We start from the raw sequence: 25797 nt of genomic DNA, 5'->3' as shown, positions 1-25797 counted from the left end.
CCCGCCGCGGGGATTCGAACCGCCGACCATGCGATCAGCAAGTCCTAGGCGCTGAGGTTTTACCCACAGCGCCACCCGTGTCCATAACAATATTAGAAACCCTATTAATAGCTCTGAGAAAGGACGAAGAAATAAAGGGCATATGTCTTGGTATACAGTGTTACAAAGTAAGAGCATTTGCAGACGATGTGATCATTACAACTGAAACACCAAAAGAAAGTATAAAAAAGCATTAGAAAGAATGAAAGAATTTGGCGAAGTCGCAGGATTCAAATTGAACAAAGATAAATCGAAATCGATAACTAAAAATATAGGCAAGAAAGGGAAAAAGGAATTAGAGGAAACAACAGGACTAAAAATAGAAAATAAAGTGAACTACTTAGGGATATGGATTACAAATAAAAATACAAATTTATTTAAGGATAATTATATGAAAAAATGGAAAGAAATTAAAGGAAGTATGGATAAATGGGGAAACTAAAACTATCATTAGGAGGAAGAATATCTATGATTAAAATGATGATACTCCCCAAAATTCTATTTTTATTCCAAACGATTCCAATTGTAATAGGAACTAAGTATTTTATAAGCTGGCAAAGAGATCTTCCAAATTTTATATGGCAGGGGAAAAAAGCAAGGATAAAATTAGAAGTAATGACGGGCCCAAAGGAAAGTGGAGGATTCGCAGTGCCAGATTTAAGAAAGTATTTTGAGGCAGCGTGTTGGTGTTGGATAAAAAAATGGATATTATTAAAAGATAATGAAGTCCTAACACTAGAGGGCTGGGACAAAATATACAGCTGGCATGCTATTTATTCTATGACAAAAAAGATCAACATAAAAAATTTACAAATCACATAGTAAGAAAGGCTTTATTAGATGCCTGGGAAAGAAGAAAAGGAAAAATTATTGAGAAAACTCCCCAATGGGTTTTGCCAGTGGAAGCAACTACAACATTAAAGAGTAATGTAAAAGAGACTTGGCCAACATATAGGGAAATATTAGAGAATGCAGACGGAAATATTAAATTAAAAACTTACGAACAATTACAAACATTTGGAATAAATTGGTTACAATATTATCAATTAAAAGCAACATATGAAAAAGACATAAAAAGGGGGGATTTGAAAATAAAACCTCAAAATTAGAAAAGGAAATATTGCAAAGCGATCAAAAAATACTTACAAAAATGTATAGATTATTAATGAAAACCACCTTAGAACAAGAGTCGAAAGGGGAAAACATGTTAAAATGGGAGCATGATTTGGGATATGAGATAGATCTGGAAAGATGGAAAACTTTTTGGGAGGAAAACATAAATTTTACTGCGTGTGATTTATTAAGGGGGAATTTCAGAAAAATTCACCACAGATGGTACCTAACCCCTGACAGATTGCCAAAAATAAATAAAAGGAACAACGAATGTTGGAAATGTAACAGAACAAAAGGTACGTTATACCACATGTGGTGGACTTGCTCAAAGATTAAAACCTTTTGGGACATGATCCATGACGAAATAAAAAAATTGATAAGGACATCACACACAAAAAAGGCAGAGGCATATCTATTAGGAATTCTAGATAAAGATATCCCAAAAGATAAAACTAACTTATTTCTATACGCGACAACAGCGGCAAGAATTTTGATTGCTAGCTATTGGAAAGAAGACAGCATCCCAACAAAAAGAGAATGGTTGGGGAAACTTTGCGAGTACCTGGAATTAGCAAAACTGACAGATATATTAAGGAGAAAATCCAAAAAATAGGTTATGAAGCAATGGGAGTTCTTAAATGATTATTTACAAAACCAGGGCTCGACTACAAAAATCTGGTTGTGTTTAGAATAATCTTGTGCGTAATATAAAAAATACAAAGTGAGACATTAAGGAAATCCAAAGGGAAAATATGAAGAACGGATTATTAAAAACGCGTGAGGTAAATGGTGGAAGTCTTTTTTTAATAATAAAAAAAACAATTTATTTAAGGTAGATAAGGACAAGTTGAAATTATACAATTGAATATAGAGATGGGAAACGGCTATGTATTGTGAGTACTTATCTACTTTTAAAAATTTTCACTTATGATCTTTTTCTTTTACTTCTTTATTCTTTCTTTGTTCTTTTTTTCTTTTTTCTGATATCTTATCTTTCATTTCACTGCTTTATTGTGAATAGCATTTTATAGAGGTATAAATAACTGTAAATATGAAAAGAGACAAAATATTCTCTAATTCTTTTTCCTTGGTTAGATGTATTTTCTTTTTCTTTTGTATTTTCTTTTGTTGTGAATATGTATATTTTCTAATTTGTACTTAATAAAAATATCAAAATAATAATAAGAACAACAACAACAACAACAACAATAATAATAATAATTATTATTTATTATTTATACCCCGCCCATCTGGCTGAGTTTCCCCAGCCACTCTGGGCGGCTCCCAATCAAGTGTTAAAAACAGTACAGCATTAAATATTTAAAACTTCCCTAAACAGGGCTGCCTTCAGATGTCTTTTAAAGATAGGATAGCTGCTTATTTCCTTCACATCTGAAGGGAGGGTGTTCCACAGGGTGGGCAGGCGCCACTACCAAGAAGGCCCTCTGTCTGGTTCCCTGTAACCTCACTTCTCGCAATGAGGGAACCGCCAGAAGCCTCTCGGCGCTGGATCTCAGTGTCCGGGCTGAACGATGGGGGTGGAGACGCTCCTTCAGGTATACAGGACCGAGGCCGTTTAGGGCTTTAAAGGTCAGCACCAACACTTTGAATTGTGCTCGGAAACGTAGTGGGAGCCAATGCAGATCTCTCAGGACCGGTGTTATGTGGTCCCGGCGGCCACTCCCAGTCACCAGTCTAGCTGCCGCATTCTGGATTAATCACAGTTTCCGGATCACCTTCAAAGGTAGCCCCACGTAGAGCGCATTGCAGTAGTCAAAGCGCGAGATAACTAGAGCATGCACCACCCTGGCGAGACAGTCTGTGGGCAGGTAGGGTCTTAGCCTGTGTACCAGGTGGAGCTGGTAGACAGCCGCCCTGGACACAGAATTAACCTGTGCCTCCATTGACAGCTGTGAGTCCAAAATGACTCCCAGGCTGCGCACCTGGTCCTTCAAGGGCATAGTTACCCCATTCAGGACCATGGAATCCCCCACACCCACCCACCCCGTCCCCCCAAAATAGTATTTCAGTCTTGTCAAGATTCAGCCTCAATTTGTTAGCCGCCATTCATCCTTCAACCGCCTCCAGGCATTCACATAGGACCTTCACCGCCTTCACTGGTTTCGATTTAAAGGAGAGGTAGAGCTGGGTGTCATCTGCATACTGATGAACACCCAGCTCAAACCCCCGATGATCTCTCTCAGCGGCTTCATATAGATATTAAAAAGCATGGGGGAGAGGATAGAACCCTGAAGCACCCCACAAGTGAGAGCCCAGGGGTCTGAACACTCATCCCCCCAACACCACTTTCTGGACACGGCCCAGGAGAAAGGAGCAGAACCACAGTATAACAGTGCCCCCAGCTCCCAGCCCCTCAAGACGGTCCAGAAGGATGTTATGGTCAATGGTGTCAAAGGTCGCTGAGAGATCCAGCAGAACTAAGAAACAGCTCTTACCTTTGTCCCTAGCCCGCCGGAGATCATCAACCAGCATGACCTAGGCAGTTTCAGTTCCATGGTGAGGCCTGAATCCTGACTGGAAGGGATCCAAATGGCCCAAATGAAAACTTTTTCATACCAATTGGAATATAGCTTGCAGTTACAATAGTCATTATTTCATACAGTCATTTTGTCTTTTAAGGAATGCTGGTCACTGAAGACACCTAGAGGATAGGATTACAAACTACACAAGTTCAAATATATCAATGGTAAAGTAAGTACTAAATTGCTTAATCGGGAATTCTTAAACACTTATACTATCTTCTTCCTGCCTCTCCCATGTGTACTCTGTAGAGGATAGCTGAAAGATATGAGTACTGTTTCAAAATGGTTACGGCAAATAGCCATTATGTATTGGATGAACCTGTCTGAAAGATGTTGTCATAGAGCTCATAACTTTTCTGCCCATTTGGAGAAGAGCAGCTCAGGATGTTTGTGTTTTATATTGGGGTGGGGGCGGGAATATTTAATTAGGCCTTCCTTTTGCTGTCCTCTACTTAAACCTGCAGCCTCCCGCTGGTTTCGACCAAAAGGCAAAACAAACCATGGGGAAAACCACACATGCAGTTTATTCACATTATATCTGCCTCTGATGTTTCCTGTACTTTGTGGCAAGCACAGAATACAGTTCCAGAGTGTTTTTTATTTTATTTTAAAAGTAACTCTGATAACCAAGTAAAGAATGTTTTGTTGATTAGTTACCTACCTTTTACCAATGATTTGCATTTATTTTTCCACAAAAAATGCTTTTAAAAAATTGAAAGAAGTGTAACATATGACAATTACCTGAGGGTCACTGTGAAAGGTTGTTGCAGCAAAACCAAAATCTTTTAGCATACCTTAGGGCTTGCTGATCGGAAGGTTGGCGGTTCGAATCCCCGCAACGGGGGGAGCTCCCATTGTTTGGTCCCAGCTCCTGCCAACCTGGCAGTTTGAAAGCATGTCAAAGTGCAAGTAGATAAATAGGTAAGGTAAACGGTGTTTCCGTGCACTGCTCTGGTTCGCCAGAAGCGGCTTAGTCATGCTGGCCACATGACCCGGAAGCTGTATGCCGGCTCCCTTGGCCAATAAAGCGAGATAAGCGCCGCAACCCCAGAGTCAGCCACAACTGGACCTAATGGTCAGGGGTCCCTTTACCTTTATGGTAATATAATTGTCACAGGCAGTTTTCCCCACCCCCCATTTTGCTTCCACCTGACCTCACTGTTTACATTTATTACTCTACCTCCATGTTTTTCTGTGTGACATGAGAACTTGCAGGATCAGACCAGTGGTCCATTATCCTGTTCTCCCTGTGACTAATCAGATGAGAAGCCCTGCTGACCCACATTGCTCTAATGGTGGAGGTGTGTATCTCACATACATACACCTGTCACCTGGGATTTCATGCATCTGATAAGTGGAATCTAGCCTATAAAAATTTTAAACCATAATAGATGTGTTCATCTTTAAGGTTCTATGCTCTTTGTTGATTTAACTTATGATGCAACAACCAAAAACCAATCCCTTTCACATTAATACACCGAAACAAAACAGCCTCAAAATAAATATGGCTGTGGTCATCATCAGTTGATCAGCTAAGCAACCACTGGCCCTGTAGAGGTTGCTCGACTCCAACTGCCATCAGCCTCAACCAGCATGGTGAATAGTCAGCGATGATGGATGTTGCAGTCCAGTAAGATGTGACAGAAAGCAAAATGATTGTTACCTAGCTGAATTCTCAAACTTTAATGCAAAGCATCATTATCCCAGAAGTCGCAGAAAGTAACATTTGCACACCCAACTGTGCATGTTGCTAGATCTTTAAAATCTCATTGAAGCATCCCACGGCTCTGGCTTCACTAAAATCTCACCTGGGTATCCATACCTCATCTGAAGCACAGGAATTAAAGGACTTGCCGATCAGAAGGTCAGCGGTTCGAATCCCCGTGACGGGGTGAGCTCCCGCTGCTCGGTCCCCGCTCCTGCCAACCTAGCAGTTCGAAAGCACGTCAAAGTGCAAGTAGATAAATAGGTACCGCTCCGGTGGGAGGGTAAATGGCGGCTCAGTCATGCTGCCCACATGACCCGGAAGCTGTACACCGGCTCCCTTGGCCAATAAGGCGAGATGAGTGCCGCAACCCCAGAGTTGGTCACGACTGGGTCAGGGGTCCCTTTACTTTTACCTATTTACAGTGGCATTGGTTTCACAGTTCACATCTTGACATGACCTGCTACTATAAATGATGCACATAAAGCGCATTCAAAGCACTCTTCCCGCTCACCCAAGAGTCATGGAAACTGTCGTTTACTCCCCACGGAGCTACAGTTCCCAGGACCTTTTAACAAACTACATTTCCCAGGCTTCTTGGGGAGGGGAAGGCGCTCTAGAAGTACAGCCTGCGCGCGCTCTCTCCTTCTCTCGAGTTTTTAGCGTGTTGCGGGTTTTTTGTTTTTATTAGCCACAGGAAGCGACCAGGCTCAACCCCGGGCAGCTCGGGGCAGCGGCTGCCAGTCAGAGCGGCGACACCGAGCTCAACGGACGAGCGGCCTGGAATCGGGGAACTTCGCTTCGTGCCTAACCTTCGGCCTGTGGAAGCCGCCGGGGTGTTTTGAGGCGCTGCGGGGAAAGCGGAGGCGGGAGGTCGCAGCACTGAGTCAGCGGCCCCAGCCCTTAGCGGCTACCGCAGTCGACCGGCGGCGGTTCAAGGCCGGCGAGTCGCCTTTGTGAGGGAAAACCGTTGCCGTTGGACGCCGGTTACCAAGGAGACGGCCGGTCATCTCGCGGGGCGTCCGGACGTGAACTGGCGGCCGCGCGCGAGACCGGGCGTGGTGAAGCGGCCTCGCCTCCGCCTCGCCTGCTGGCGTGGTGCGCGCTGACGTAACTGCGGGCGCGCGGGGCGGAAGCGCCTCGGCGTCGCGGTGTTTACAAGCGGGCTGCTTGCCGTCGGGGCCGCGCTAAGGGCGCTCGGGCCGGAGCGGCGAAGAGGCCGCCTCAGCGCCCATGTGCCCTCAGCCGCCCATGGAGGTGATGGAGGGCCCGCTCAACCTGGTGAGTGGCGCTGAGCTGAGTGTGGGCTCCGCGCTGGCGAGCTGACGTGGCCGGTCGGATTCGCGCTTCCTTCTGGCGGGCCGGACGGGCGAAGGATAGATAACCGGGCGCGGGGGGGGGGGGGAGAAGAAGGTAGTGTGTCCGACCCTTTATGGATGTCACCGTGTGGTAAAAGTAACCACCAACCCTGTAAGTTAGGCTGTTAATAATAATAACAATAGCAATAATAATAATGTCAACACCTAATAATGATAATAATAACAACAATAACTACAAAACCCCGAACACCCCATTGCGGGGGGTGGAAAGGTTCGAAGGAGGCGCATTCCTGGCCCTCTCTGGACAAGCGAGAACAGACGCTGAGGACTTCCTGTTACGTGGTTCTATTAGCCGCTGAGTGTAGGGAATTACTTCCAAGAGGGCCTTCGCCTACTTCTGCCTTCCTAATCATAGGCTCATTGGATTGGTGGAAGGGACCATGCAGGTCATCTTGTCCAGCCCACCCCCACCCCCCACAGTGCAGGAATCGTTCGCCTGATGTGGGACTCGAACCCACAACCCTGAGATTAAGACTGCGGTACTCTACCGGCTGGCACAGCAGTAAGACTGCTAGCACATTTGCAAAGCCAACCAGGGTCCAGTATGGCTTTGAAATGGATGGGGGAGGGCACGGGTCGATATTCTTGCATTGCAGGGTGTCGGGCTGGATGACCCACGGGTCCCTTCCAACTCTACAGTTTTGTGATTCTATAACTGAGCTATTCCAGGTCAATGTTTGTATGACACTTCTATTTTTATCAGTTTGTATGAAACTTCTATTCTTCCAAACAAGGGATGAGGCCCTCCATAGATTGTATCTCCTCTCAGCCCCAGCCAGCATGTCCAGTGGTAAGGGGTTAATGCAGTTGGAGTCCCACAGCATCTGGAGGGCCTCAGGTTCCTGCAGGTTGATTTGTAGAAAATCCAGGTTTCATGTACACGCCTTTTTGCAGTCAGTAGCTAATTTAGACATCATAGTTAAATAGATGTGTACTGAATACTAGATGCTGTGGGCAAATAATGGGCAAGGGCTTGTGGGAACCATCTGCTATGTTAAAGGCACCCTTGCAGTGCTGATCCAGTTGGACCAGATTTTACTAGAGGACTACTTTAAGAAGGATTTGCAATGGGCTAAAATCCCAACCCTCCTGAAGTTCCCTGCCGTTGAGTTTAGCCACCATAGCTAAGGTTACCAGATTTTTTTCAATGAATCTGGGGACACTTTTCAACTTCAGTGGATTTTGTATGGGGACTGATTTGTAAATCCGGGGACTGTCCCCGGGAAACGGGGACATCTGGTAACCTTGCCATAGACACAGTTGCTTTTTGGTTGGCAACTGCGAGGAGGCAGTGCTTTCAGAAGGCCAGGTTTGGTCCTGGTGCATAATAAGATGCACCATCTGTGGATGAATATAGGTGTACACAAATACTTAAAAGATGCTTTTGAGCATTTAAAATGCTCCACATATACAGGTAACTCACAACTAATGTGAATTTAACTAGTTCGCATTCAGCTTAATGTGCTTGGCAAATAAAAATAATGGAAAGGGGACTGGGGGAAAAACTTTAGAATTCCCACCTGCCATTGAACCCACTGTGTTTAGACCATACACAATTTTGCTTTAGGCGCCACCTCCGGAAAGTAACCCCAGCGTAAGCTGAGTCACCTGTGTTACCTTTGCAACAGCCCTGTCAAAAGAGATCAGATTTGTTATCTGCTTGTTGTAGAGGTGAAGAGATGGTCACCTTTGCCGCTATTTATCAACCATCTTTTTGTGTGCTGGACACTGAATAGAAATAGAAAACACTAGAGAGAACAGTTTGCTTTAATGCATTGAATTGAACTCTACTTCATGTACCACACAGCAAAATGTGTGGCAGTTGTCTTTACAGAAGTGTATCCTAATACCTTTCCTACATCTCTGTATGAAAAATAATTAGGTGTGAAGCAGCTCTTCTCCCTTTGTTACATGGTTGGTATTTGATCAGCATTGCTGAAAAGTCAAAGTACTGTGTTTAGAAAATCTGTACCACATGCAATTCAGAATTTGTATGATTTAAAAGTAAAGGTAAAGGGACCCCTGACAGTTAAGTCCAGTCGTGAACGACTCTGGGGTTGTGGCGCTCATTTCGCTTTACAGGCTGCGGGAGCCGCCGTTTGTCCGCTTCCACAGACAGTTTTTCCGGGTCATGTGGCCAGCATGACTAAGCCCCTTCTGGTGAACCAGAGCAGTGCACGGAAACACCGTTTACCTTCCCGCCGGAGCGGTACCTATTTATCTACTTGCACTTTGACGTGCTTTCGAACTGCTAGGTTGGCAGGAGCTGGGACTGAGCAATGGGAGCTCACCCCATCGTGGGGATTCAAACCGCCGACCTTCCGATCGGCAAGTCCAAGCGGCATAATGATTTAAACCACAGCGCTGGTTTCTCTTCAGATCGTATAAATCTTTTGCCATTTACAGCGCCACCCGTGTCCTGGGTGATTCTTACTGCACTGGTATAGTATAGTGGCTATAAGCTAAAGGTACCTCATTCAAATCTTACAGAATCCACAAATCAATTTACTGGGCTTAAGCAGGCTGGTGTGTATTGTCTATTGTTAAATATATGAGTGTCTATTGTTAAATAGATGACTACAGTCTTCACACATTACAGTGTACATAGATATAAGTTTCTCCTGCATTAGTATGAAAGTTGTGTGCAATGCAGCCCTCAGGTTCAGAGCCTAGAGGAAATAAATAGAACCGACTGTTAGAAGTAATAGATTACATCTGGATGCCCACTAGTACTGAGTAGTTTTATTGGGCTTACAACAAAATGTTGCTGGCTTGGAAGGGTTATTAAACTGTCAGCAAATTTGACAGCATGGCCAGGAATGCAAAACACATTTGCTTTATATGTGAGCCTGCTGTGATAGATGGAGCCAGTTGCCATCTAGTGCTGATTTAAGTATGCTTGCTTCAGAAGCTTCACAAAATACTTGGGCTTCAGTCCAACTACAACTTTGGCTGTAGACCAGCAAAACCATATGCAATCTGCAGAGTTCAGTGTCTCTTTTTAGGTTTAAGAAGATGTGGCCTAAAATAGGTGGTAGCTTGTCAAGGAAAAGTAGTAATAACATGAAGGAGCAATAGAATTGCTTCCCTCCATTCAGTTCTATGGTAATCAGTACAAGTTGTGGCATTTATCTTTCCTTTGCTTTAGCACCATATCTACAAAGCTTGCGAGATTAAAGAAGCATAAATATTTAGCCACAATTTGTATGAATAAGTCACAAAAGACTCACAAAAGAACTACAAGACCACAAGTTACTTTTGAATCATGTAGAAAGAGGGCATCTATCTAAGGGCAAAGTCAAGAGGCAGGTTAAAGTGCAACCCATTGTCCAAATCATGAAGAGTTTGCTATCTAAACAGAATCAGGATGTGATGATGCAATGAGGGCAGCAACACATGATTCATGGAAAGAGGCATGCAATAACAAAGTTCCTTCAAAACAGAGAACAAGTTTGGCAAACGCAAAGCATATGTGGCTCAACTGAAACTCAGGTGACCAAAATGGCAAATGCAAAGTTTCTTGTTTGCTTGGGCAGCTAGAGGGCCAGTGGGTAGGGCATAGTTTTAAGCCAGCCAGCCTCTTTTGGTTGGTATTATTATTATTATTATTGTTATTATTATTATTATTATTAGTAGTAGTAGTAGTAGTAGTAGTAGTAGTACACTGCCCTTCATCCACAGATCTCAGGGTGGTTCACAGCATAGATTGGACCATCCCAAGACATGGGGTTTTACAAGCATGCAAACCCTCATATGTGCAGTCCAAATGTGGCACTATTTCATATTTTTGACGTGGTAAAACTACCATTCACGTTCTTTATTTCTGCAGCCATTTGTAGGGGTGTTGAATAGGAAATCCTTCTACATGAGTAAATGGTTCCAGCATGTCATGAGAGTACAAGGTGGCTCAGTAACACTACTTTGCAGAATGCAGTCTTGGCATGTGATGTGCTAGACTACGAGCAGCCTAGCACATTTCAGGCAATCTTTGGAACACTGAGAGTCTTGGGGTTGTCCTGGATGGGTCTGGATTATTTTGGAAACACCTCTTGAGGAGGAACAGTGAGCCTAGAAACAAGGCAACAAGGACTAAGCTAGGGGGAACCTGTGGCCTTCCAGAGGTTGTTTGGCTCCCAAATCCCATCACCCCAAGCCAGCAAGGCCAGTGGGCTACTCTGAGTAAAACTTAGTTGGATCCCACCCAAAATAATTCTTCTGTTTATATATTATATAAGAATAGGCCAAGAACAGTAAATGCATATCTCACATAAACTCAGTATATTCACAATCTAGGTGCAATCTGTTAACTAAAGGACATCCATGATCTCTTCCACATCTTATGTATTTTTTGTCAGCAATAGCATGTTGCTACTAAACAGCATCCATTATCTCATATTCATTTTATCCCTGTTGTAAATCTGCCAGCTAGTCTCACCGCATCATCAAACTTTGTAGTCCTTGGCAGCATGATTTCAAAGGAAATCCTCAATTTTTTTCTTGCAAAGTGTCAGTTACTGTTCTTGCTGCCCTATTTTTTTAGTTCTTCTCGTACCTGTTGCAGAGCAGCTGTCTTAGTGTGCTTTGACTGGGATGTCTGCTTGGTTGTGAAGGAGAGCCAGGTACTTTCTGCTGCTGGAATCTGCCAACATCAACTCCTGTGTTTGCTGCCAGAAATTCCCTAACACCGTATGTGGCAAGGAGAGGGACAGAACAGCTGCACAAACTGTATTCAGGGCCTGCCTCTAAAAAATAAATAAAAATCAACCCACAAAAAACCCACCTAAGAATAATATCTCCTGTTGCTGGAACTGTTCTATGACCGAAATAATAAATTCAATTCAATATCTCCTGTTTCTCTTCTGACAAAGTTACATGCTGATGTTTTCTGTTCCCATAGCAGCCTGTCTTTCTTGAGACTCAAATTGATTCCTCTAGCTACCATGACATTAGAATGTGCATCTCACAAAGGGTCTTAGCATTCACTCATCAACAAATACATTCACTTGTCTTGCACTTCTCTTTCCTCAGAAAAAGAAAGGGTCAGGCTGTAGTAACACTGAAGTGTTTTGTAATTAAATCATGCCTGTGACTGACTATACATATTATTATTTTTTGTAATTTTCAAGCAGAAATGTATGTTTAAATTGGCTGTATTTTCCCCTTATTTGATTATTACTGGAGAAATAGCTGGTGTGCTATTGGTCAGAGCTGCATTCCTCAGAGTTGCTCAGTATGCAGCCCTTTCCACTGAACCTTAGTGCCTTTTTATTACCCTCTAGGCGATTATTAATTCTTAGCTTAGAAATGTGAAAGAGGAAGAATCAGATGAAGGAAGAGGAAGCTGCAGCTAAATAATTCACTTCAGGGTTCAAACGGCATGTGGCAGTCAGAAGCAATACACACACCCTATGTCTAAATGAGGCCAGACACACCATTTTCATTTGCTCACTGTCTAACATTTTTTAAAATACATGAACTGCAATCCAGTGTGTGTGTACATGAGCGCTGTTGTTATGCATGCAGGTGTGAAAATACCTAAGGCTATCACAGAGGCACACTTGACCTAAGCAATCAACTTTATGATAATTCTGTACTGAGGGGCCAAGCTATCTTACACAGAACCTGAGACAGCTGACGTTTCTGTTGCATTGCCTGCCTTTTGTGTATCTAGATGTCTGTTTCATGCAAAAGTTTGAAGTAACTAGAGATGTTTAAATAATAGTAAAAAATGCCAATAATTAAAAAGTTTGTTTTTCTTTTGAAGGCTCATCAGCAGAGCAGGAAAGCTGACCGTTTGCTGACAGCGGGGAAGTATGAAGAAGCAATTTCTTGTCACAAAAAGGCAGCAGGTGCGTATTTAACAAAAAGAGCATTGTATAGCTTGTGTGAAAACACTATCCTCAAAGTCCGCCTTAGTAGCAATCATCTATTCAGCGCCAAAGCATGATTGTCCTGGCCGGGGCAGAAGTTTGTTGTCTTGGGAGTTGGTGTAAGCCTTATACAGAAGAAAAGTTAATTGCCTACATGTGCACGGGGAACTAAAATACATAAAGATCAAGGTGGTTGTAGAAAATCAGTAGTCAAGGACATAATGCAATTATCTCTCTTGAATATCCCACGTTAGAGCAGGGGAGCCTCTTACATGGTGGCTAAGTGACTGCCAAAACTGGGCATTGGCTGCCAAACTGCAGTTCATGTTAGGTTTAAGAGGTCTGTTTGCAAGAAAGTGTTTCTCCAATCACTTGCTCCTTGACACAACCCCTTTAAGGTCTCTCTGTGTGTGTGTGGGGGTGTTGTGTCAATATTGTCTTCATCAATATTGCAGTAGATTTACGGTCATAGGCACACTTAGTGGGATCACAGTGTACATATCTGGATAATGTCTGTGAAGCGATCATTGTACCTAAACTCAATGTGACTTCTCTATGACCTAAACATTTCTCATTTTGTGGTTTATTCAGCATATCTCTTGGAGGCCATGAAGCTGACACAATCGGATCAGGTGAGATTACACTCCAAAAATACAGTGAGCGAGCCTAGTATTGAGTCATTATCTCTATACCTATAAAATTGACTAGGACACCCCACCCCCAGCTTACATTCTGAAAAGGCAAGAAATGGTTGGGGAGAGATGTGTGATAAGAGGATGCAGATGCTGTTTCACTTCTGTATCCTTCACTGGCCAGGGTTCTAGAAAATAGTTGGCATTAGAAGATGATTTGTGGAATTACTAATATTATTTTGTTTAAAATGTTAGGAAATGTTTGTAAAAAATAGTTGACAATTGCTGTCAAGCTATAATAGCTTCATTGGAGTTGATTGCACTGTGCATCTGCCTTCCAGGACCAGAATCTATGTAGTGCCATAAATGATGTTTAATACTGTTTCTCTAATGAAGTATATGCTTTAAAAACACTTTACCACCATTGGACGATATTCGATCAACCTTATTTCTCTTGTTATATCCAAGGCTAATTAAGGGTGGTTCTAATGGTGAGAAACTCATCCCTTGTTTTTGTCTTTTCCACAGGCCCAGTTATCATTGGAATTACAAAGGGAGAGCCACCTGAAACAGATTCTACTTATCCAAGAGCGATGGAAAAGAGCAAAAAGAGAAGAGAGGCTAAAGACACAGCAAGCTGTGGACAAGGATAGTGCTTCGTCGAAGCCGTCAGCTGAGGAATTTGATGACCAAAATGTGGCAGCTCCCGCTAGCCTGAAGTACAGCCCCTCCCCAGAGAAGGATGCACAGGCAATCCACGGTGTCTTGGATAGGGACCCCGACACACTACTGTTCCTGTTTCAGAAAAGAAAGGAGCCACTGGAAGTGTGTGTCGGAAGCAAAACCCCCAAGGACGACAAGACAAAAATTGAGGAGCAGGCCACCAAAATCGCCGTTCTAGAACGGCATGTGGACTTTCTCTTAGCTGAAAACGAGAGGTTGAAGCGAGAGAACAAGCAGCTAAAAGCTGAGAGGGCCAGACTCCTGAAACCCCCCCTAGAAAAGGAGCTAGATGTTGATGCCGACTTTGTAGAGAAGTCAGAGCTGTGGGGTCTGCAGCAGCATTCGGAAACTGCTGCCGCGTCAGCCTCAACTTGGCAGAAATTTACAACGAATGCCGGTAAGGCCAAGGACATTCCGATACCCAGCCTTCCGCCTCTGGACATTCCATCCCCCGAGCTCCCTCTGTTGGAGCTCTCGGAGGATATACTGAAAGGACTGATGAACAGCTAAGTAGAGACCACAATGTATGTTCACCTGTAGCTCAGCAAAATCCAAAAAAGGGAAACCCACCAGTACAGTTGTGATTCACAGGTACAAAACACCAACTACAACCCTACTGAGGGAGAATATCTTAGTGACTTTGTCACTGTGAAAAATATGCATGCTATTGGATCGGTTCAACAGGGCTGACTGTTTACCATCGTTGGTAAAAGCTAAGCTCTCTCTTCCTCCCCACCTTCAAGCCAAATGACTGAGGGGAGACTTTCAAGCAACTTGATCCTGCAAGGGTCTTGAGTATGCGATATGTAACATGTCTCTTTAATGCCATAAAATAATGCAAAACCTAAGTAGTGTGGGCCAGAGTGTGACCATTTTGGCAGTGGGAAAAAAAAGTTTCTATCATGCATTCAATTAATTTAATTATGCAAACCAGGTCAATAGATTGGATGTTGCTTCTGTTCCTCCACAGTATGGATCTACGTGCCACACTTCGCACTCCTGACTTAAAAATGCTTTATCAGCCAATCAGGAGAGATGCTAAATTTACTACTACTACTTTTTTTTATTTTAAGGAACCAAATTTTAGTTCTATTGAAATTTTGATTTGTTTACATAATCAGGGTGCTTAATAATGTGCGTGTTCTGTATATGAAACTAGTAGGCATCGTTTTAAACAAAATACAACGAAGAAGAATCCTTGATGCATGAGTGGAAGTAACGGCAGTTGCCAGAACTTGACTGAAAATAAAAAGTTTTGGGTCAGTTTTGAATCTTACTTGTTCATTTGAACACATAAAGCTGATGAATATTAAGTCAGACCACAGGTCCATCTAGCCCGGAATTACCTCTGACTTGCAGTAAAATTCCAAGACCTTCCTTTAACAGCAATCCTTTTAATCAGAGAGGCCAGGCATGGAACCTGTGGTGATATATTTTCTCATTGAGATACAGTTCCTTTCAAAGCAGTAAGCATTGGAAGCAATTAAGTTTATAAAAGGGAGCTGTGGAGTCCCACCTGCATAACCAGTGAGCAGGGATGATGGGAATTGTAGTCCAGTAATACCTGGTGGACTTTGGGTTCCCCATATGTTCCTTGAGCAGGCAGGGGGTGACGCTGTTGCAGTTTGAGGAAGCCATTTGCATCTTTAAGCAAGCTGAGGTGAAGGACTTCTGCCTGACCTAGAAACAATACAGAGACTATACTACCTAGCCAGTTATTACAGTTCCAAGTATTGCCAAGGAAGTAAGGGGTGCATCTTTTTCTTGAATACTACCTCTTTCAGATCTTGGAAGCTGCAGTACTAAGGTTCAGTTCCTATAACTCTAGTGATAGCTTGGGGGCAGGCGGGATGGAATTAAGCATTTGTATTCTCATCTACCAAGGGACACGGGTGGCGCTGTGGATTAAACCACAGAGCCTAGGACTTGCCGATCAGAAGGTTGGCGGTTCGAATCCCCGCAACACGGTGAGCTCCCGTTGCTCGGTCCCTGCTCCTGCCAACCTAGCAGTTTGAAAGCATGTCAAAGTGCAAGTAGATAAATGGGTACCGCTCCGGCGGGAAGGTAAACGGCGTTTCCGTGCGCTGCTCTGGTTCACCAGAAACAGTCATGCTGGCCACATGACCCGGAAGCTGTACGCCGGCTCCCTCGGCCAGTAAAGCGAGAAGAGCGCCGCAACCCCAGAGTTGGCCACGACTGGACCTAATGGTCAGGGGTCCCTTTACCTTTACCTATTCTCATCTACCACATTATAAAAGGCAAACGGCATTTCCGTGTACTCTGGCTTCCGTCATGGTGTTCTTTTACGCCAGAAGCGGTTTAGTCTTGCTGGCCACATGACCCGGAAAGCTGTCTGTGGACAAACGTCAGCACCCTCGGCCTGAAGCGAGATGAGCGCTGCAACCCTATAGTTGCCTTTGACTGGACTTAACTGTCCAGGGGTCATTTACCTTTACCTTTTACCCATGAAAATGAATATGACATGGGCACATTGGGCAGAAATGTGCAATGGCTTCAGGTGGGGTGATATTTATGAAGCAGGTACTTTGCATGGAGGTCCAAATGTTCCATGTCTAGGTACATGCTCTTCTACTCTCTGAGTTGCATGACTACCCAGATAAGTGATGGAACCTAATCAAGAGTTCTAACAATGAAGCTATGCATCGATTCTCAGTAGCAGTATTTGTGCTGTAGCAAACCAAATGTCAACCTAGTCCACTTTTGATGGTAGTCATACATGTATTGCAAGCAAGCCCAAAAGCAGACCACAATGGAGAAGAAAACTCGCCCTGTTTGGCTCCAGCTAGGAATCCACTCTTTTTGTTAACAGCTTACTGTGTTTGAGTCATTGCTAGACCTATAAAAATTCTGTATGTGGCCCAGCTAAAGCACAGCTTTCTGCCTTCACCAGGGACCAGCCTGCATCTGGAAGCAGTGCTGAGAGCTCTCCCACCATTTTTGGTGGCTAGAGGGTTCCCCTTGAATGCAGAAGATTTTATTATTATTAAATTTATCTCCTGTCCTTTTCTCTAATGAGCTTAAGGTGGTGTACATGATTCTCCCCTCCCAATTTTAGCCTCACAACAACCCTGTGAGGTGGGTTAGGCTATTTCAGCTAATGGTAGTTGTTAAATCTTACATTACTGTTCTGATGCAGTCATTTAAAATAGTAGTAACAAATGCCTCCTGTTCGCTATGCTCCTGAAGTGCAATAGTCAATTTCACTGGCTATCTCCAAGATAGGGGATTATGACGGGCTTTCTCGACACACACTTGAGCATTTTTGATTGATACTGCTTCCTTTAGTTACTACTTCCAGCTGAATCTAAACACTTTCCTTTGGGTCACAGTTCAAGAATGAGTCTTGCCTCTTTTCTGTGTCATTTTTAAAAACATCTTTTAGCTCTGGTGGAATAACTGTTTATTCAAAAATGAGAGGAAGCCGCACATAAATTCTGGTCCCGCAATATTATGTTCGTTCCTAGTAGCTAGGAATAAGAATTTAGAAATTTTATACAAAGAGTGCCATCTGCTGGACAATGCTGTTTTCTTTAGACAGTATTCTAGCGGTTCTGAACTTAAAATCACGAAGTTCAACATACTGCAGGCCCATAACATTACATCCTTTGGCTGTACATCAAAATGTTATGTCATATCACATAAAAATGGTTTACTATTATTTTGTAGGAATATTAGTATTCTATGGGCATTCAATCCCCAGTATGCAATGTCATATGTGCAAAATGGAAACCAAATCCATGATGCTACAATCATAATTCCATCACTGCCCTGTGGATAATGAATAGCATGAGAGTTTAATCTCATGGTTGTGGGTTCAAGCCCCATTGGGCACAAGATTCCTGTATTTCAGGGGGTTGGACTAGATGACTCTCATGGTCCCTTCCACTAAAAAAGGCTAATGAAAAATAATGTATTGGCTTTTATAGACAGGTTTTCCAAAGGTTGCAGAAGTCTGTGAACAAGCAGAAAACAAAAGCCAGGACTGACAGAATGTTGAGAGCATAAAGAAAATGATAAGAGTGGGGATGGGGATTCAGTGGCCCTCCAGATGATGTTGGACTACAACACCCATCATCCCTGGGTCTTGGCCTTCTTGGCTAGGACTGATAGAATCCTACAACACGGAGAGAGCCACAAGATCCCTATCCCTGTGCAAGAGTAACTCATCTCGAGAGGGAACTTCCATATTCCTGTTGAAGGGTGAAAACTGGAACACCCATCACTGCTGCTACATTTTTTTCTCGAGGGTGTGTGTGTGTGACAGTGAAGGACGCACCTGGTTACAACTATACAAAAATCAGGTTTTAGGGGGGCTGATGGGTGGCTCTCACTTCTACATATCAATAGCAACTTGGAATTAATGGACACACCTAGTTTGGTGCAAGATTGCATATGGTGAAAGGCGGTCTGCACCTTTACTAATATTCAATTCAGTGAGTCCCCCCCTCCCCTTTCTATCTTGGGGAACCCCTGCACATCTGCTAGGCCTGTTGCAAATTCAGGGTTACATAATAGGTCAAAGCTCAGTTCATAAAGCCAGATCTCTTGCCTCTCAGTATGAACTGAAAGTGCTTTCTAATACTACAGATGCACAGAATACTGAAAGTTTCATAAGTTTTTTTCATGGAAGTTCTGCTATCACTAATCTCTCAAACCTTTGTTAAGTGCCTAAGGGTACTACACTGACTCCTGTAACAATTTTAAAAAGTGCTGTAGTTTCTTTTTTAAAACAAAACATAAATCAAATACAGTATTTGCCCCAGCTCTTTCAACAAATTAAATACACACATACCAAACAAAACCTTCATTTGAACGTTAAGGGTAGTAGGAGTGATAGATGGCTACAGACATTATTTCATAGTTGTTTCTCAAATATATTGTACATCAGTTTTAGTTAAAAAGTGCTAAGCACAAGAATAAAGGGGATGAAATGTGTATTCAATGTTACAGTCTATGGCAGACTGGACACAAATAGTCACAACAGCTGTTAATCTATAAACAACTACTATAGCCAAGTTCTAAAGAGGCAAAAACCCTCAGGAACAATATTATTTTTACCATTTTCCTAAAAATAAGAGAACTGGCTATGTGAAATTCATGGTCTCTGGGACCAGGGCTGGGAGTTGGTTCAAGGTTTTAGAAAATGATCAACCCTGTACATTCAGAGTTAGATCTTATTTAAGCAATTTTGCTGCTTCTGAGTTGCAGATCTAGATGGAAATCTTTTGATGGCAATCAGGACACTGCTGTGCTGGTCCCACTACAGTCTGAACCTGGAAGTTGTGTGTGATTTTTAAGATCTCTGCACCTATCAGATTTAAATGGGGGGACCAGACATTCATTTCTGCTCAGCCTGTTTGCTCACCACAGCAACCATTTGTCATAGCTGGACCACAGAAATAGTGTCTATGAGTATAGCAGACACATACTTTGCCAAAATATGAGTCATGCTATCCAAGCAAACAGAAAACAAAATTGGTGGCACCTGTACTTCATCACAAAATGAACAAATACATATTCCTGGGAAGAAATTTGGTGTTAAATTGTAACAACTGCAACAATCCATGTAATTTTAATATGTTACTTTTAGCAGATAAAAGGATTGGGAGAGACAGTTTAAAGCAGCTTTGCTTTAAAAAGTATGGGAGAAGAGTGCTGAAGGCGGAAGAGTTTACTAAGTTCATGTACCACCTATCTGCCGCTACACCTGTCTTATCCCAGCTGTAAAGAAAGGCACAGAACTGAACAGGCTGTACCTCTTATGCATTAAAATCACCAGAAGCAACTATCATAGTGCACTCCTGTTCACTCCAGCATGAGCTGCATTTTTCAGGTGTATACAATTACCATCTGGTCTGAAGAACACAGCACAATTTATGAAATGCAGGTGAGGGCCAAGAATTCATGGAATTCCTGTTTATAGATGGCCATCAGCATGTAGAGTTTAAGGACTTACTAATCTTTCTCATGTCTTCAGCTAGAAATCTATTAACACAACATTGGCAAACAGCCGCTAACTTACCTCTAGGAGAGAAGTTAATGAAGCATGCTAGAGCACTAAGAAGCACAAAGAGCAAAGACGATTCTGAAACGGTTTATTCAGTACACTGGAAAGGACAATGTTGTTTCTTCGGCACCAGCTACCCACAGCTAACTCTTACAACGGAGATTAGGAGACACTGAACTCCTTTAATCAATTCTAAACTCTTATTCAAACCTGTTCAATATTTGACTGTATCGCTTACATTGCACATGCATGGAAAGTTTCTTGGTGGGGTGCAGACCAAGAAGTGACTTCCTTTCAGGCATGAGCAGAACCTGGGCACTTTTAAATCAACAGCAGAGTGCCGTAGTGCGCTTGAAACAGTCTTTAAATCATTTGATACGCAGATTAACCAATACTTTATACCAGGCATGGGCTGACTTCAGGGTTATTGGATCTGCATTTGTTTTCTACTAGAAACAAAGGAACACCAACTGGAGCCTGGCATAAAATATGGCACGGGAGCTAAACCAGTTACATGAGAAGTGGAAATCTGCAGTTGAGTCACTACGGATCAGAGATTGTTGTTGAACTCCTAGGAGTTTAACCATTGATGCCTCGCTGGCTGGGGCTGTTGGGAGCTGGGAGTCTATCAACTGGAGTGTCACAGGTCAGCCATCCCTGCTTTATATGGTAACAGCCCAACATCCTCTTTTAACTCTAGCTCTGCTGCTTCAATGATTCAGCATTTACCTAGGTTAATAGTTACAGTTGCGTAGCCACAAGGCAGTTTCATACACCAATATTGGGCCCAGTTCAGAAACTCAAGAACTGGGTGGTGACAGTCAAAATATGGTGGGGGAAAAACAGCACACATTATTCCACCATGTAGATTGGAATATGAAGGTCCAATTTGTGCAACCTCCTATTTTAAAGCAATAAATAATAATAATAATAATAATAATAATAATAATAATAATAATAATAATAAGTACCCCACCTGTCTGACTGAGTTGCCCCAGTCACTTTCGGCAGCTTCCAACACATATAAAAACATAATAAAACATGAAACATTAAAAAGCTTCCCTATACAGTGCTGCCTTCAGATATCAAGCATATCAAGTGACTGCCTTGTAAATCTGCCAACTCCACCAGACCAAGATTGTTTCCACATAAATGAATGTCTGAACTGGGCCTTAGAATTCTAATTTTTTTAAGTCTGCAGCATGTTTATGCATTTGTGTGTTTTACCTTTGCTATTGCCTAGGTTGTAGCTGAAAACACATATGCAACAGACTAAACAGGAAATTTTTGATCATGTGGTTCCATCATGTAATATTTGCCATATTCTGTTTGCTTGTGGTCTCTCTTTCCTAGTTAAAATGTATTAGTTACTATGGAAACATTGCAGTTGTTACAGGGTGAGCATAATGATGCATTTAATTATAAAATCATTTCATAAATAAAATGCATGAAATCAACACAGTAGGTCTACCTAAACGTATTAACCACAATTATCCAAACACTATACGCCAATGTATCCATTTGAAAACACTCTGAAGTGCATCTCCATACAAAGAGAACGTTTCATTTTCTGCATCGCAACAGGATTTCATTCTGTCTACTCCTTCCCCTAGCGAAGTGTGTAGACACACTGGGTTGTCCAAATGGCAGGCGGGAAGGAGTCCTGCCCCACCTCCAGGTCTCCCTCCCTACATATTGAGAATTAACAAGCAAATATTCTAGGGCAGATGGCATCTGCTCATTAGAAACAATAGGAAATCACACTAAATTCAAGCATGTTTGTCTGGTACCTCTTTTACATTCTAATTGAAGTGCCTAAAGAGGAGGATGTGGGACGTGGGTGGTGCTGTGGTCTAAACCACTGAGCTTGCCAATTGGAAGGTTGGTGGTTCGAATCCCCGTGACGGGTTGAGCTCCCATTGTTCGGTCCCAGCTCTTGCCAACCTAGCAATTCAAAAGCACACCAAAAAGTGCAAGTAGATAAATAGGCGGGAAGGTAAATGGTGTTTCTGTGTGCTGCTCTGGTTTCACCAGAAGCAGCTTAGTCATGCTGGCCACATGACCTGGGGAAAATGTCTGCGGACAAAGGTCGGCTCCCTTGGCCAGTAAAGTGAGATAAGCGCCACAACCCCAGAGTCGTTCGCGACTGGACTTAACTGTCAGGGGTCCTTTACCTTTAAAGAGGAGGATGGGATGTCCTCCATAGCCACTTGGTGGAGCTTCAACCACCCAAGACACATCTACATCTTATGTGTACTATTAAGGATCTCTCACATAAACTTCAGGATGTGTCCAATCTTCCATACGCATCTAGAGATGGTAACCTTCTTTTCCTTCAAGGCCAGTTATGTCAAGGTAAGGTTTTGCTACCTGCAAAGGAATAGCGGATCCAACTAAAAGGCACAAGGGTTCTAATCAGCCACCTTGAGGGTATTTGCAGTCTTTCTCCAGTCTCCAGCCTTTCCCCCCATGAAAGCTATATGGCTAGAGCGAAGATTCTTATTCCTTTGGCTATTGACTAAGAGGACCAACTACATGCTGTATGTACCACAATAATGTATAATTAGCCCCTAACTGATGCAATTATCAGAGAAGCCTGAAACCTTGCCAAAACTTTGTCACATCAAATTTACAGATGGAATTTAAAATAGAACATTTTCAAGTGATTAGATAGTAAATTTTAACATGGATTCAAACTTCAGTTATGCTGTGTACCCATTTTGTTGGCAACTTAGAATAAGACAATTACCTATCAACCTCTAAATAATAATAATAATAATAATAATAATAATAATAATAATAATAATAATAATTTATTATTTATACCCCGCCCATCTGGCTGGGCCTCCCCAGCCACTCTGGGCGGCTTCCATAAAAACCAAAAATACAGTAAAATATCACACGTTAAAAACTTCCCTTAAGATGTCTTCTAAATGTCAGGTAATTGTTTATCGCTTTGACATCTGCTGGAAGGGCGTTCCACAGGGCGGGCGACAGTACCGAGAAGGCCCTCTGCCTGGTTCCCTGTAGCTTTGCTTCTCGCAAGGAGGGAACCGCCAGAAGGCCCTCGGCGCTGGACCTCAGCGTCCGGGCAGAATGATGGGGGTGGAGACGCTCCTTCAGGTATACTGGACCGAGGCCGTTTAGGGCTTTAAAGGTCAGCACCAACACTTTGAATTGTGCTCGGAAACGTACTGGGAGCCAATGTAGGTCTTTCAAGACCGGTGTTATATGGTCTCGGCGGCCGCCCCCAGTCACCAGTCTAGCTGCCGCATTCTGGATTAGTTGTAGTTTCCGAGTCACCTTCAAAGGTAGCCCCACGTAGAGTGCATTGCAGTAGTCCAAGCGGGAGATAACCAGAGCATGCACCACTCTGGCGAGACAGTCTGCAGGCAGATAGGGTCTCAGCCTACGTACCAGATGGAGCTGGTAAACAGCTGCCCTGGACACAGATTTGACCTGTGCCTCCATGGACAGCTGTGAGTCCAAAATGACTCCCAGGCTGCGCACCTGGTCCTTCAGGGGCACAGTTACCCCATTCAGGACCAGGGAATCCTCCACACCTGCCCGCCTCCTGTCCCCCAAAAACAGTACTTCTGTCTTGTCAGGATTCAACCTCAATCTGTTAGCCGCCATCCATCCTCCAACCGCTTCCAGACACTCACACAGGACCTTCACCGCCCTCACTGGTTCTGATTTAAAAGAGAGGTAGAGCTGGGTATCATCTGCATACTGATGAACACCCAGCCCAAACCTCCTGATGATCTCTCCCAGCGGCTGCATGTAAATGTTGAAAAGCATGCGGGAGAGGACAGAACCCTGAGGCACCCCACAAGTGAGAGCCCAGGGGTCTGAACACTCATCCCCCACCACCACTTTCTGAACACGGCCCAGGAGGAAGGAGCGGAACCACTGTATGACAGTGCCTCCAGCTCCCAGCCCCTGAAGATGGTCCAGAAGGATGTTATGGTCGATGGTATCAAACGCCGCTGAGAGATCCAGCAGAACTAGGAAACAGCATAAATACAGTCATTGGGATACTGTGCTTCAGAAGTACACAAAATATTGTAAATATACACTATACCACCAGTGCAGGAAAAGCATGTGATGACTTCAACTCTTAAATCGTTATTTGTAAATGTAAGATTCTATATAACTATCACTTCCTAGCACAAAAGTTTGTGAAGGAGTTTGTCATATTTTATGAGTCTGCCAAATGCAATCTTCCTGACTGATAATAAAAGTCCAGGTTTTTTAATATGGTAATTTGAATTGTAATTAACGACAATACATAACAAGGAAGGATTTAATTTTTTTTTATTCTTCATTAGATAAACTTTCTTTGGCTCAGCCAGTTGAACTGTGCTCTAGCACATGTGAGCAGTTTCATATGAAACCTGGAGAGGGCAGAAAGATCCACACTAATTAAACACACAACAATCTGTCATTTACAATAGTCAACATTACAGACATCTGCAACCACTGTGAATGAATGAATGACTCAGACATGTGCATTTTTAACAAATGTGCCACAAAACATGAAAAACACACACAATGAGACAACATTTGATAAAGTCCTTTTAATGGAAAATGTAAAACCCCTTTCAACTTTCAAAGTACAAAGCATGTTTAACACTTGCACTTTTAACAAATTAAAGCAAGCCAATGTTTTAAAAAAATACATCATTGAATGTATATATGTATATATTTACATAGCATATTAAGTTTAATATTTAGCTTTAAAAGTTCACATAAATTTTACCAAAATGAGACAATTTTTAAATAAATTACACCTTTTTGAAAATGTTTTAATTGTACTCTGAATAGCTTCAATAAAATACTGAAGTGTCTGTAATATCTATTTTATATACTTTATATTGTACAAAGTTTACAGTTATTTGGCAGTAATTTTCAGATCATGACATGACTGCTGTGCGGTTTCAGCAATATCCCGAATGCAGGCAATAGCTGGTGTTTGTGTCCTACTCTCACAGTAACTGTCTCAATGTAGTGAAAAATATCCAAGTTATTTTAACCAAACTGTACAAATCACATTTACATTTGATCAACAATAGAGCATAGAATTCTGTGTTTTCTTCCCAAAAAAATAAATACATCTTAAATCTTTGACATTTTGAAAATTTCATTTACAGTATAATACAGAGCAGCAGAGCACTGCTTAGGATTTCCAATTTCTTTTTTTTAAAAAAACCTCTCGTTTAAATCACAACAGCTGTGATGAGAAGCTAGTTTGTTGCAGCGTCAGTAGCAAGTAAAATACAACAAATATATTTTCTTGGCACTGATGGTTCGTGCAGCTTAGATTAGTGAGTAGATTTCTTTTATCATAAAGAGAAAAAAAGATAAAATACGTTCTTCTGACCCAAAAAGGACAGAGAGCGTGCACACTTAATTTTCCTCCATATCTTCTAGTTCATGTTCATGAATCTTCAAAGCTCTCACCATTTCCTTAACTGTATGATACAAAATATTTTTAATCTGCAAAAATAAATTCGGAGAGATTGGTGATTAGCAGAGTACCAGACAATGTAAACGAAGGCATAAGAGAGGAAAACACTGAAAGGGAAAAAAGACTGCATCATTTTTGGAGGTTCTTTGTTTACAATCAAGTGGTACAAAGATTAAGAACGCTTTTATAATTTGTATAAAGCCCTGAGCTCACACAGGGTCTAAGCCTGTTCTTTTTAAGGAGAGAAGACAATACTGGGTGGGGGCACAGAGCAAATTCAGTATACCCCAATTGG

General features: G+C 42.5%; 2 protein-coding genes and 1 long non-coding RNA gene across 9 annotated transcripts in view; 1 reads left to right on the top strand and 2 right to left on the bottom strand.

The window, feature by feature from the left end:
* Positions 1–4082: 4082 nt before the first annotated feature.
* Positions 4083–12537, bottom strand: LOC310762882. Its single transcript, XR_014548277.1, has 3 exons — positions 9184–12537; positions 5504–9143; positions 4083–4574 (listed from the first exon to the last, which is right to left on the bottom strand). It is a non-coding gene; the product is annotated as an uncharacterized lncRNA (long non-coding RNA).
* On the top strand, positions 6544–15267 carry NRBF2 (nuclear receptor binding factor 2). The gene is made up of 4 exons (XM_083614528.1): positions 6544–6681; positions 12544–12628; positions 13241–13281; positions 13810–15267. The coding sequence occupies exons 1-4, from the start codon at positions 6634–6636 to the stop codon at positions 14512–14514; spliced, it is 879 nt and encodes a 292-aa protein (XP_083470654.1). The 5' UTR covers positions 6544–6633; the 3' UTR covers positions 14515–15267.
* A 9065-nt stretch (positions 15268–24332) lies between these two features.
* The window catches only part of JMJD1C (jumonji domain containing 1C), a 115951-nt gene continuing 114486 nt past the window's right edge, over positions 24333–25797 (bottom strand). For all 7 annotated transcript variants that reach the window (XM_083614411.1, XM_083614412.1, XM_083614409.1 and 4 more), the window contains one exon: positions 24333–25531. In XM_083614411.1, the coding sequence (XP_083470537.1) occupies positions 25442–25531 (90 nt within the window). In that variant the 3' untranslated portion in view covers positions 24333–25441. The remainder of the gene's footprint in view (positions 25532–25797) is intronic.

This window comes from Podarcis filfolensis (assembly GCF_964270895.1).
Source record: "Podarcis filfolensis genome assembly, chromosome: 5".
Classification (NCBI taxonomy): Eukaryota; Metazoa; Chordata; class Lepidosauria; order Squamata; family Lacertidae; genus Podarcis; species Podarcis filfolensis.
Note: the sequence above shows the minus strand (reverse complement) of the source record. Positions and strands in the feature narration are given on the sequence as shown.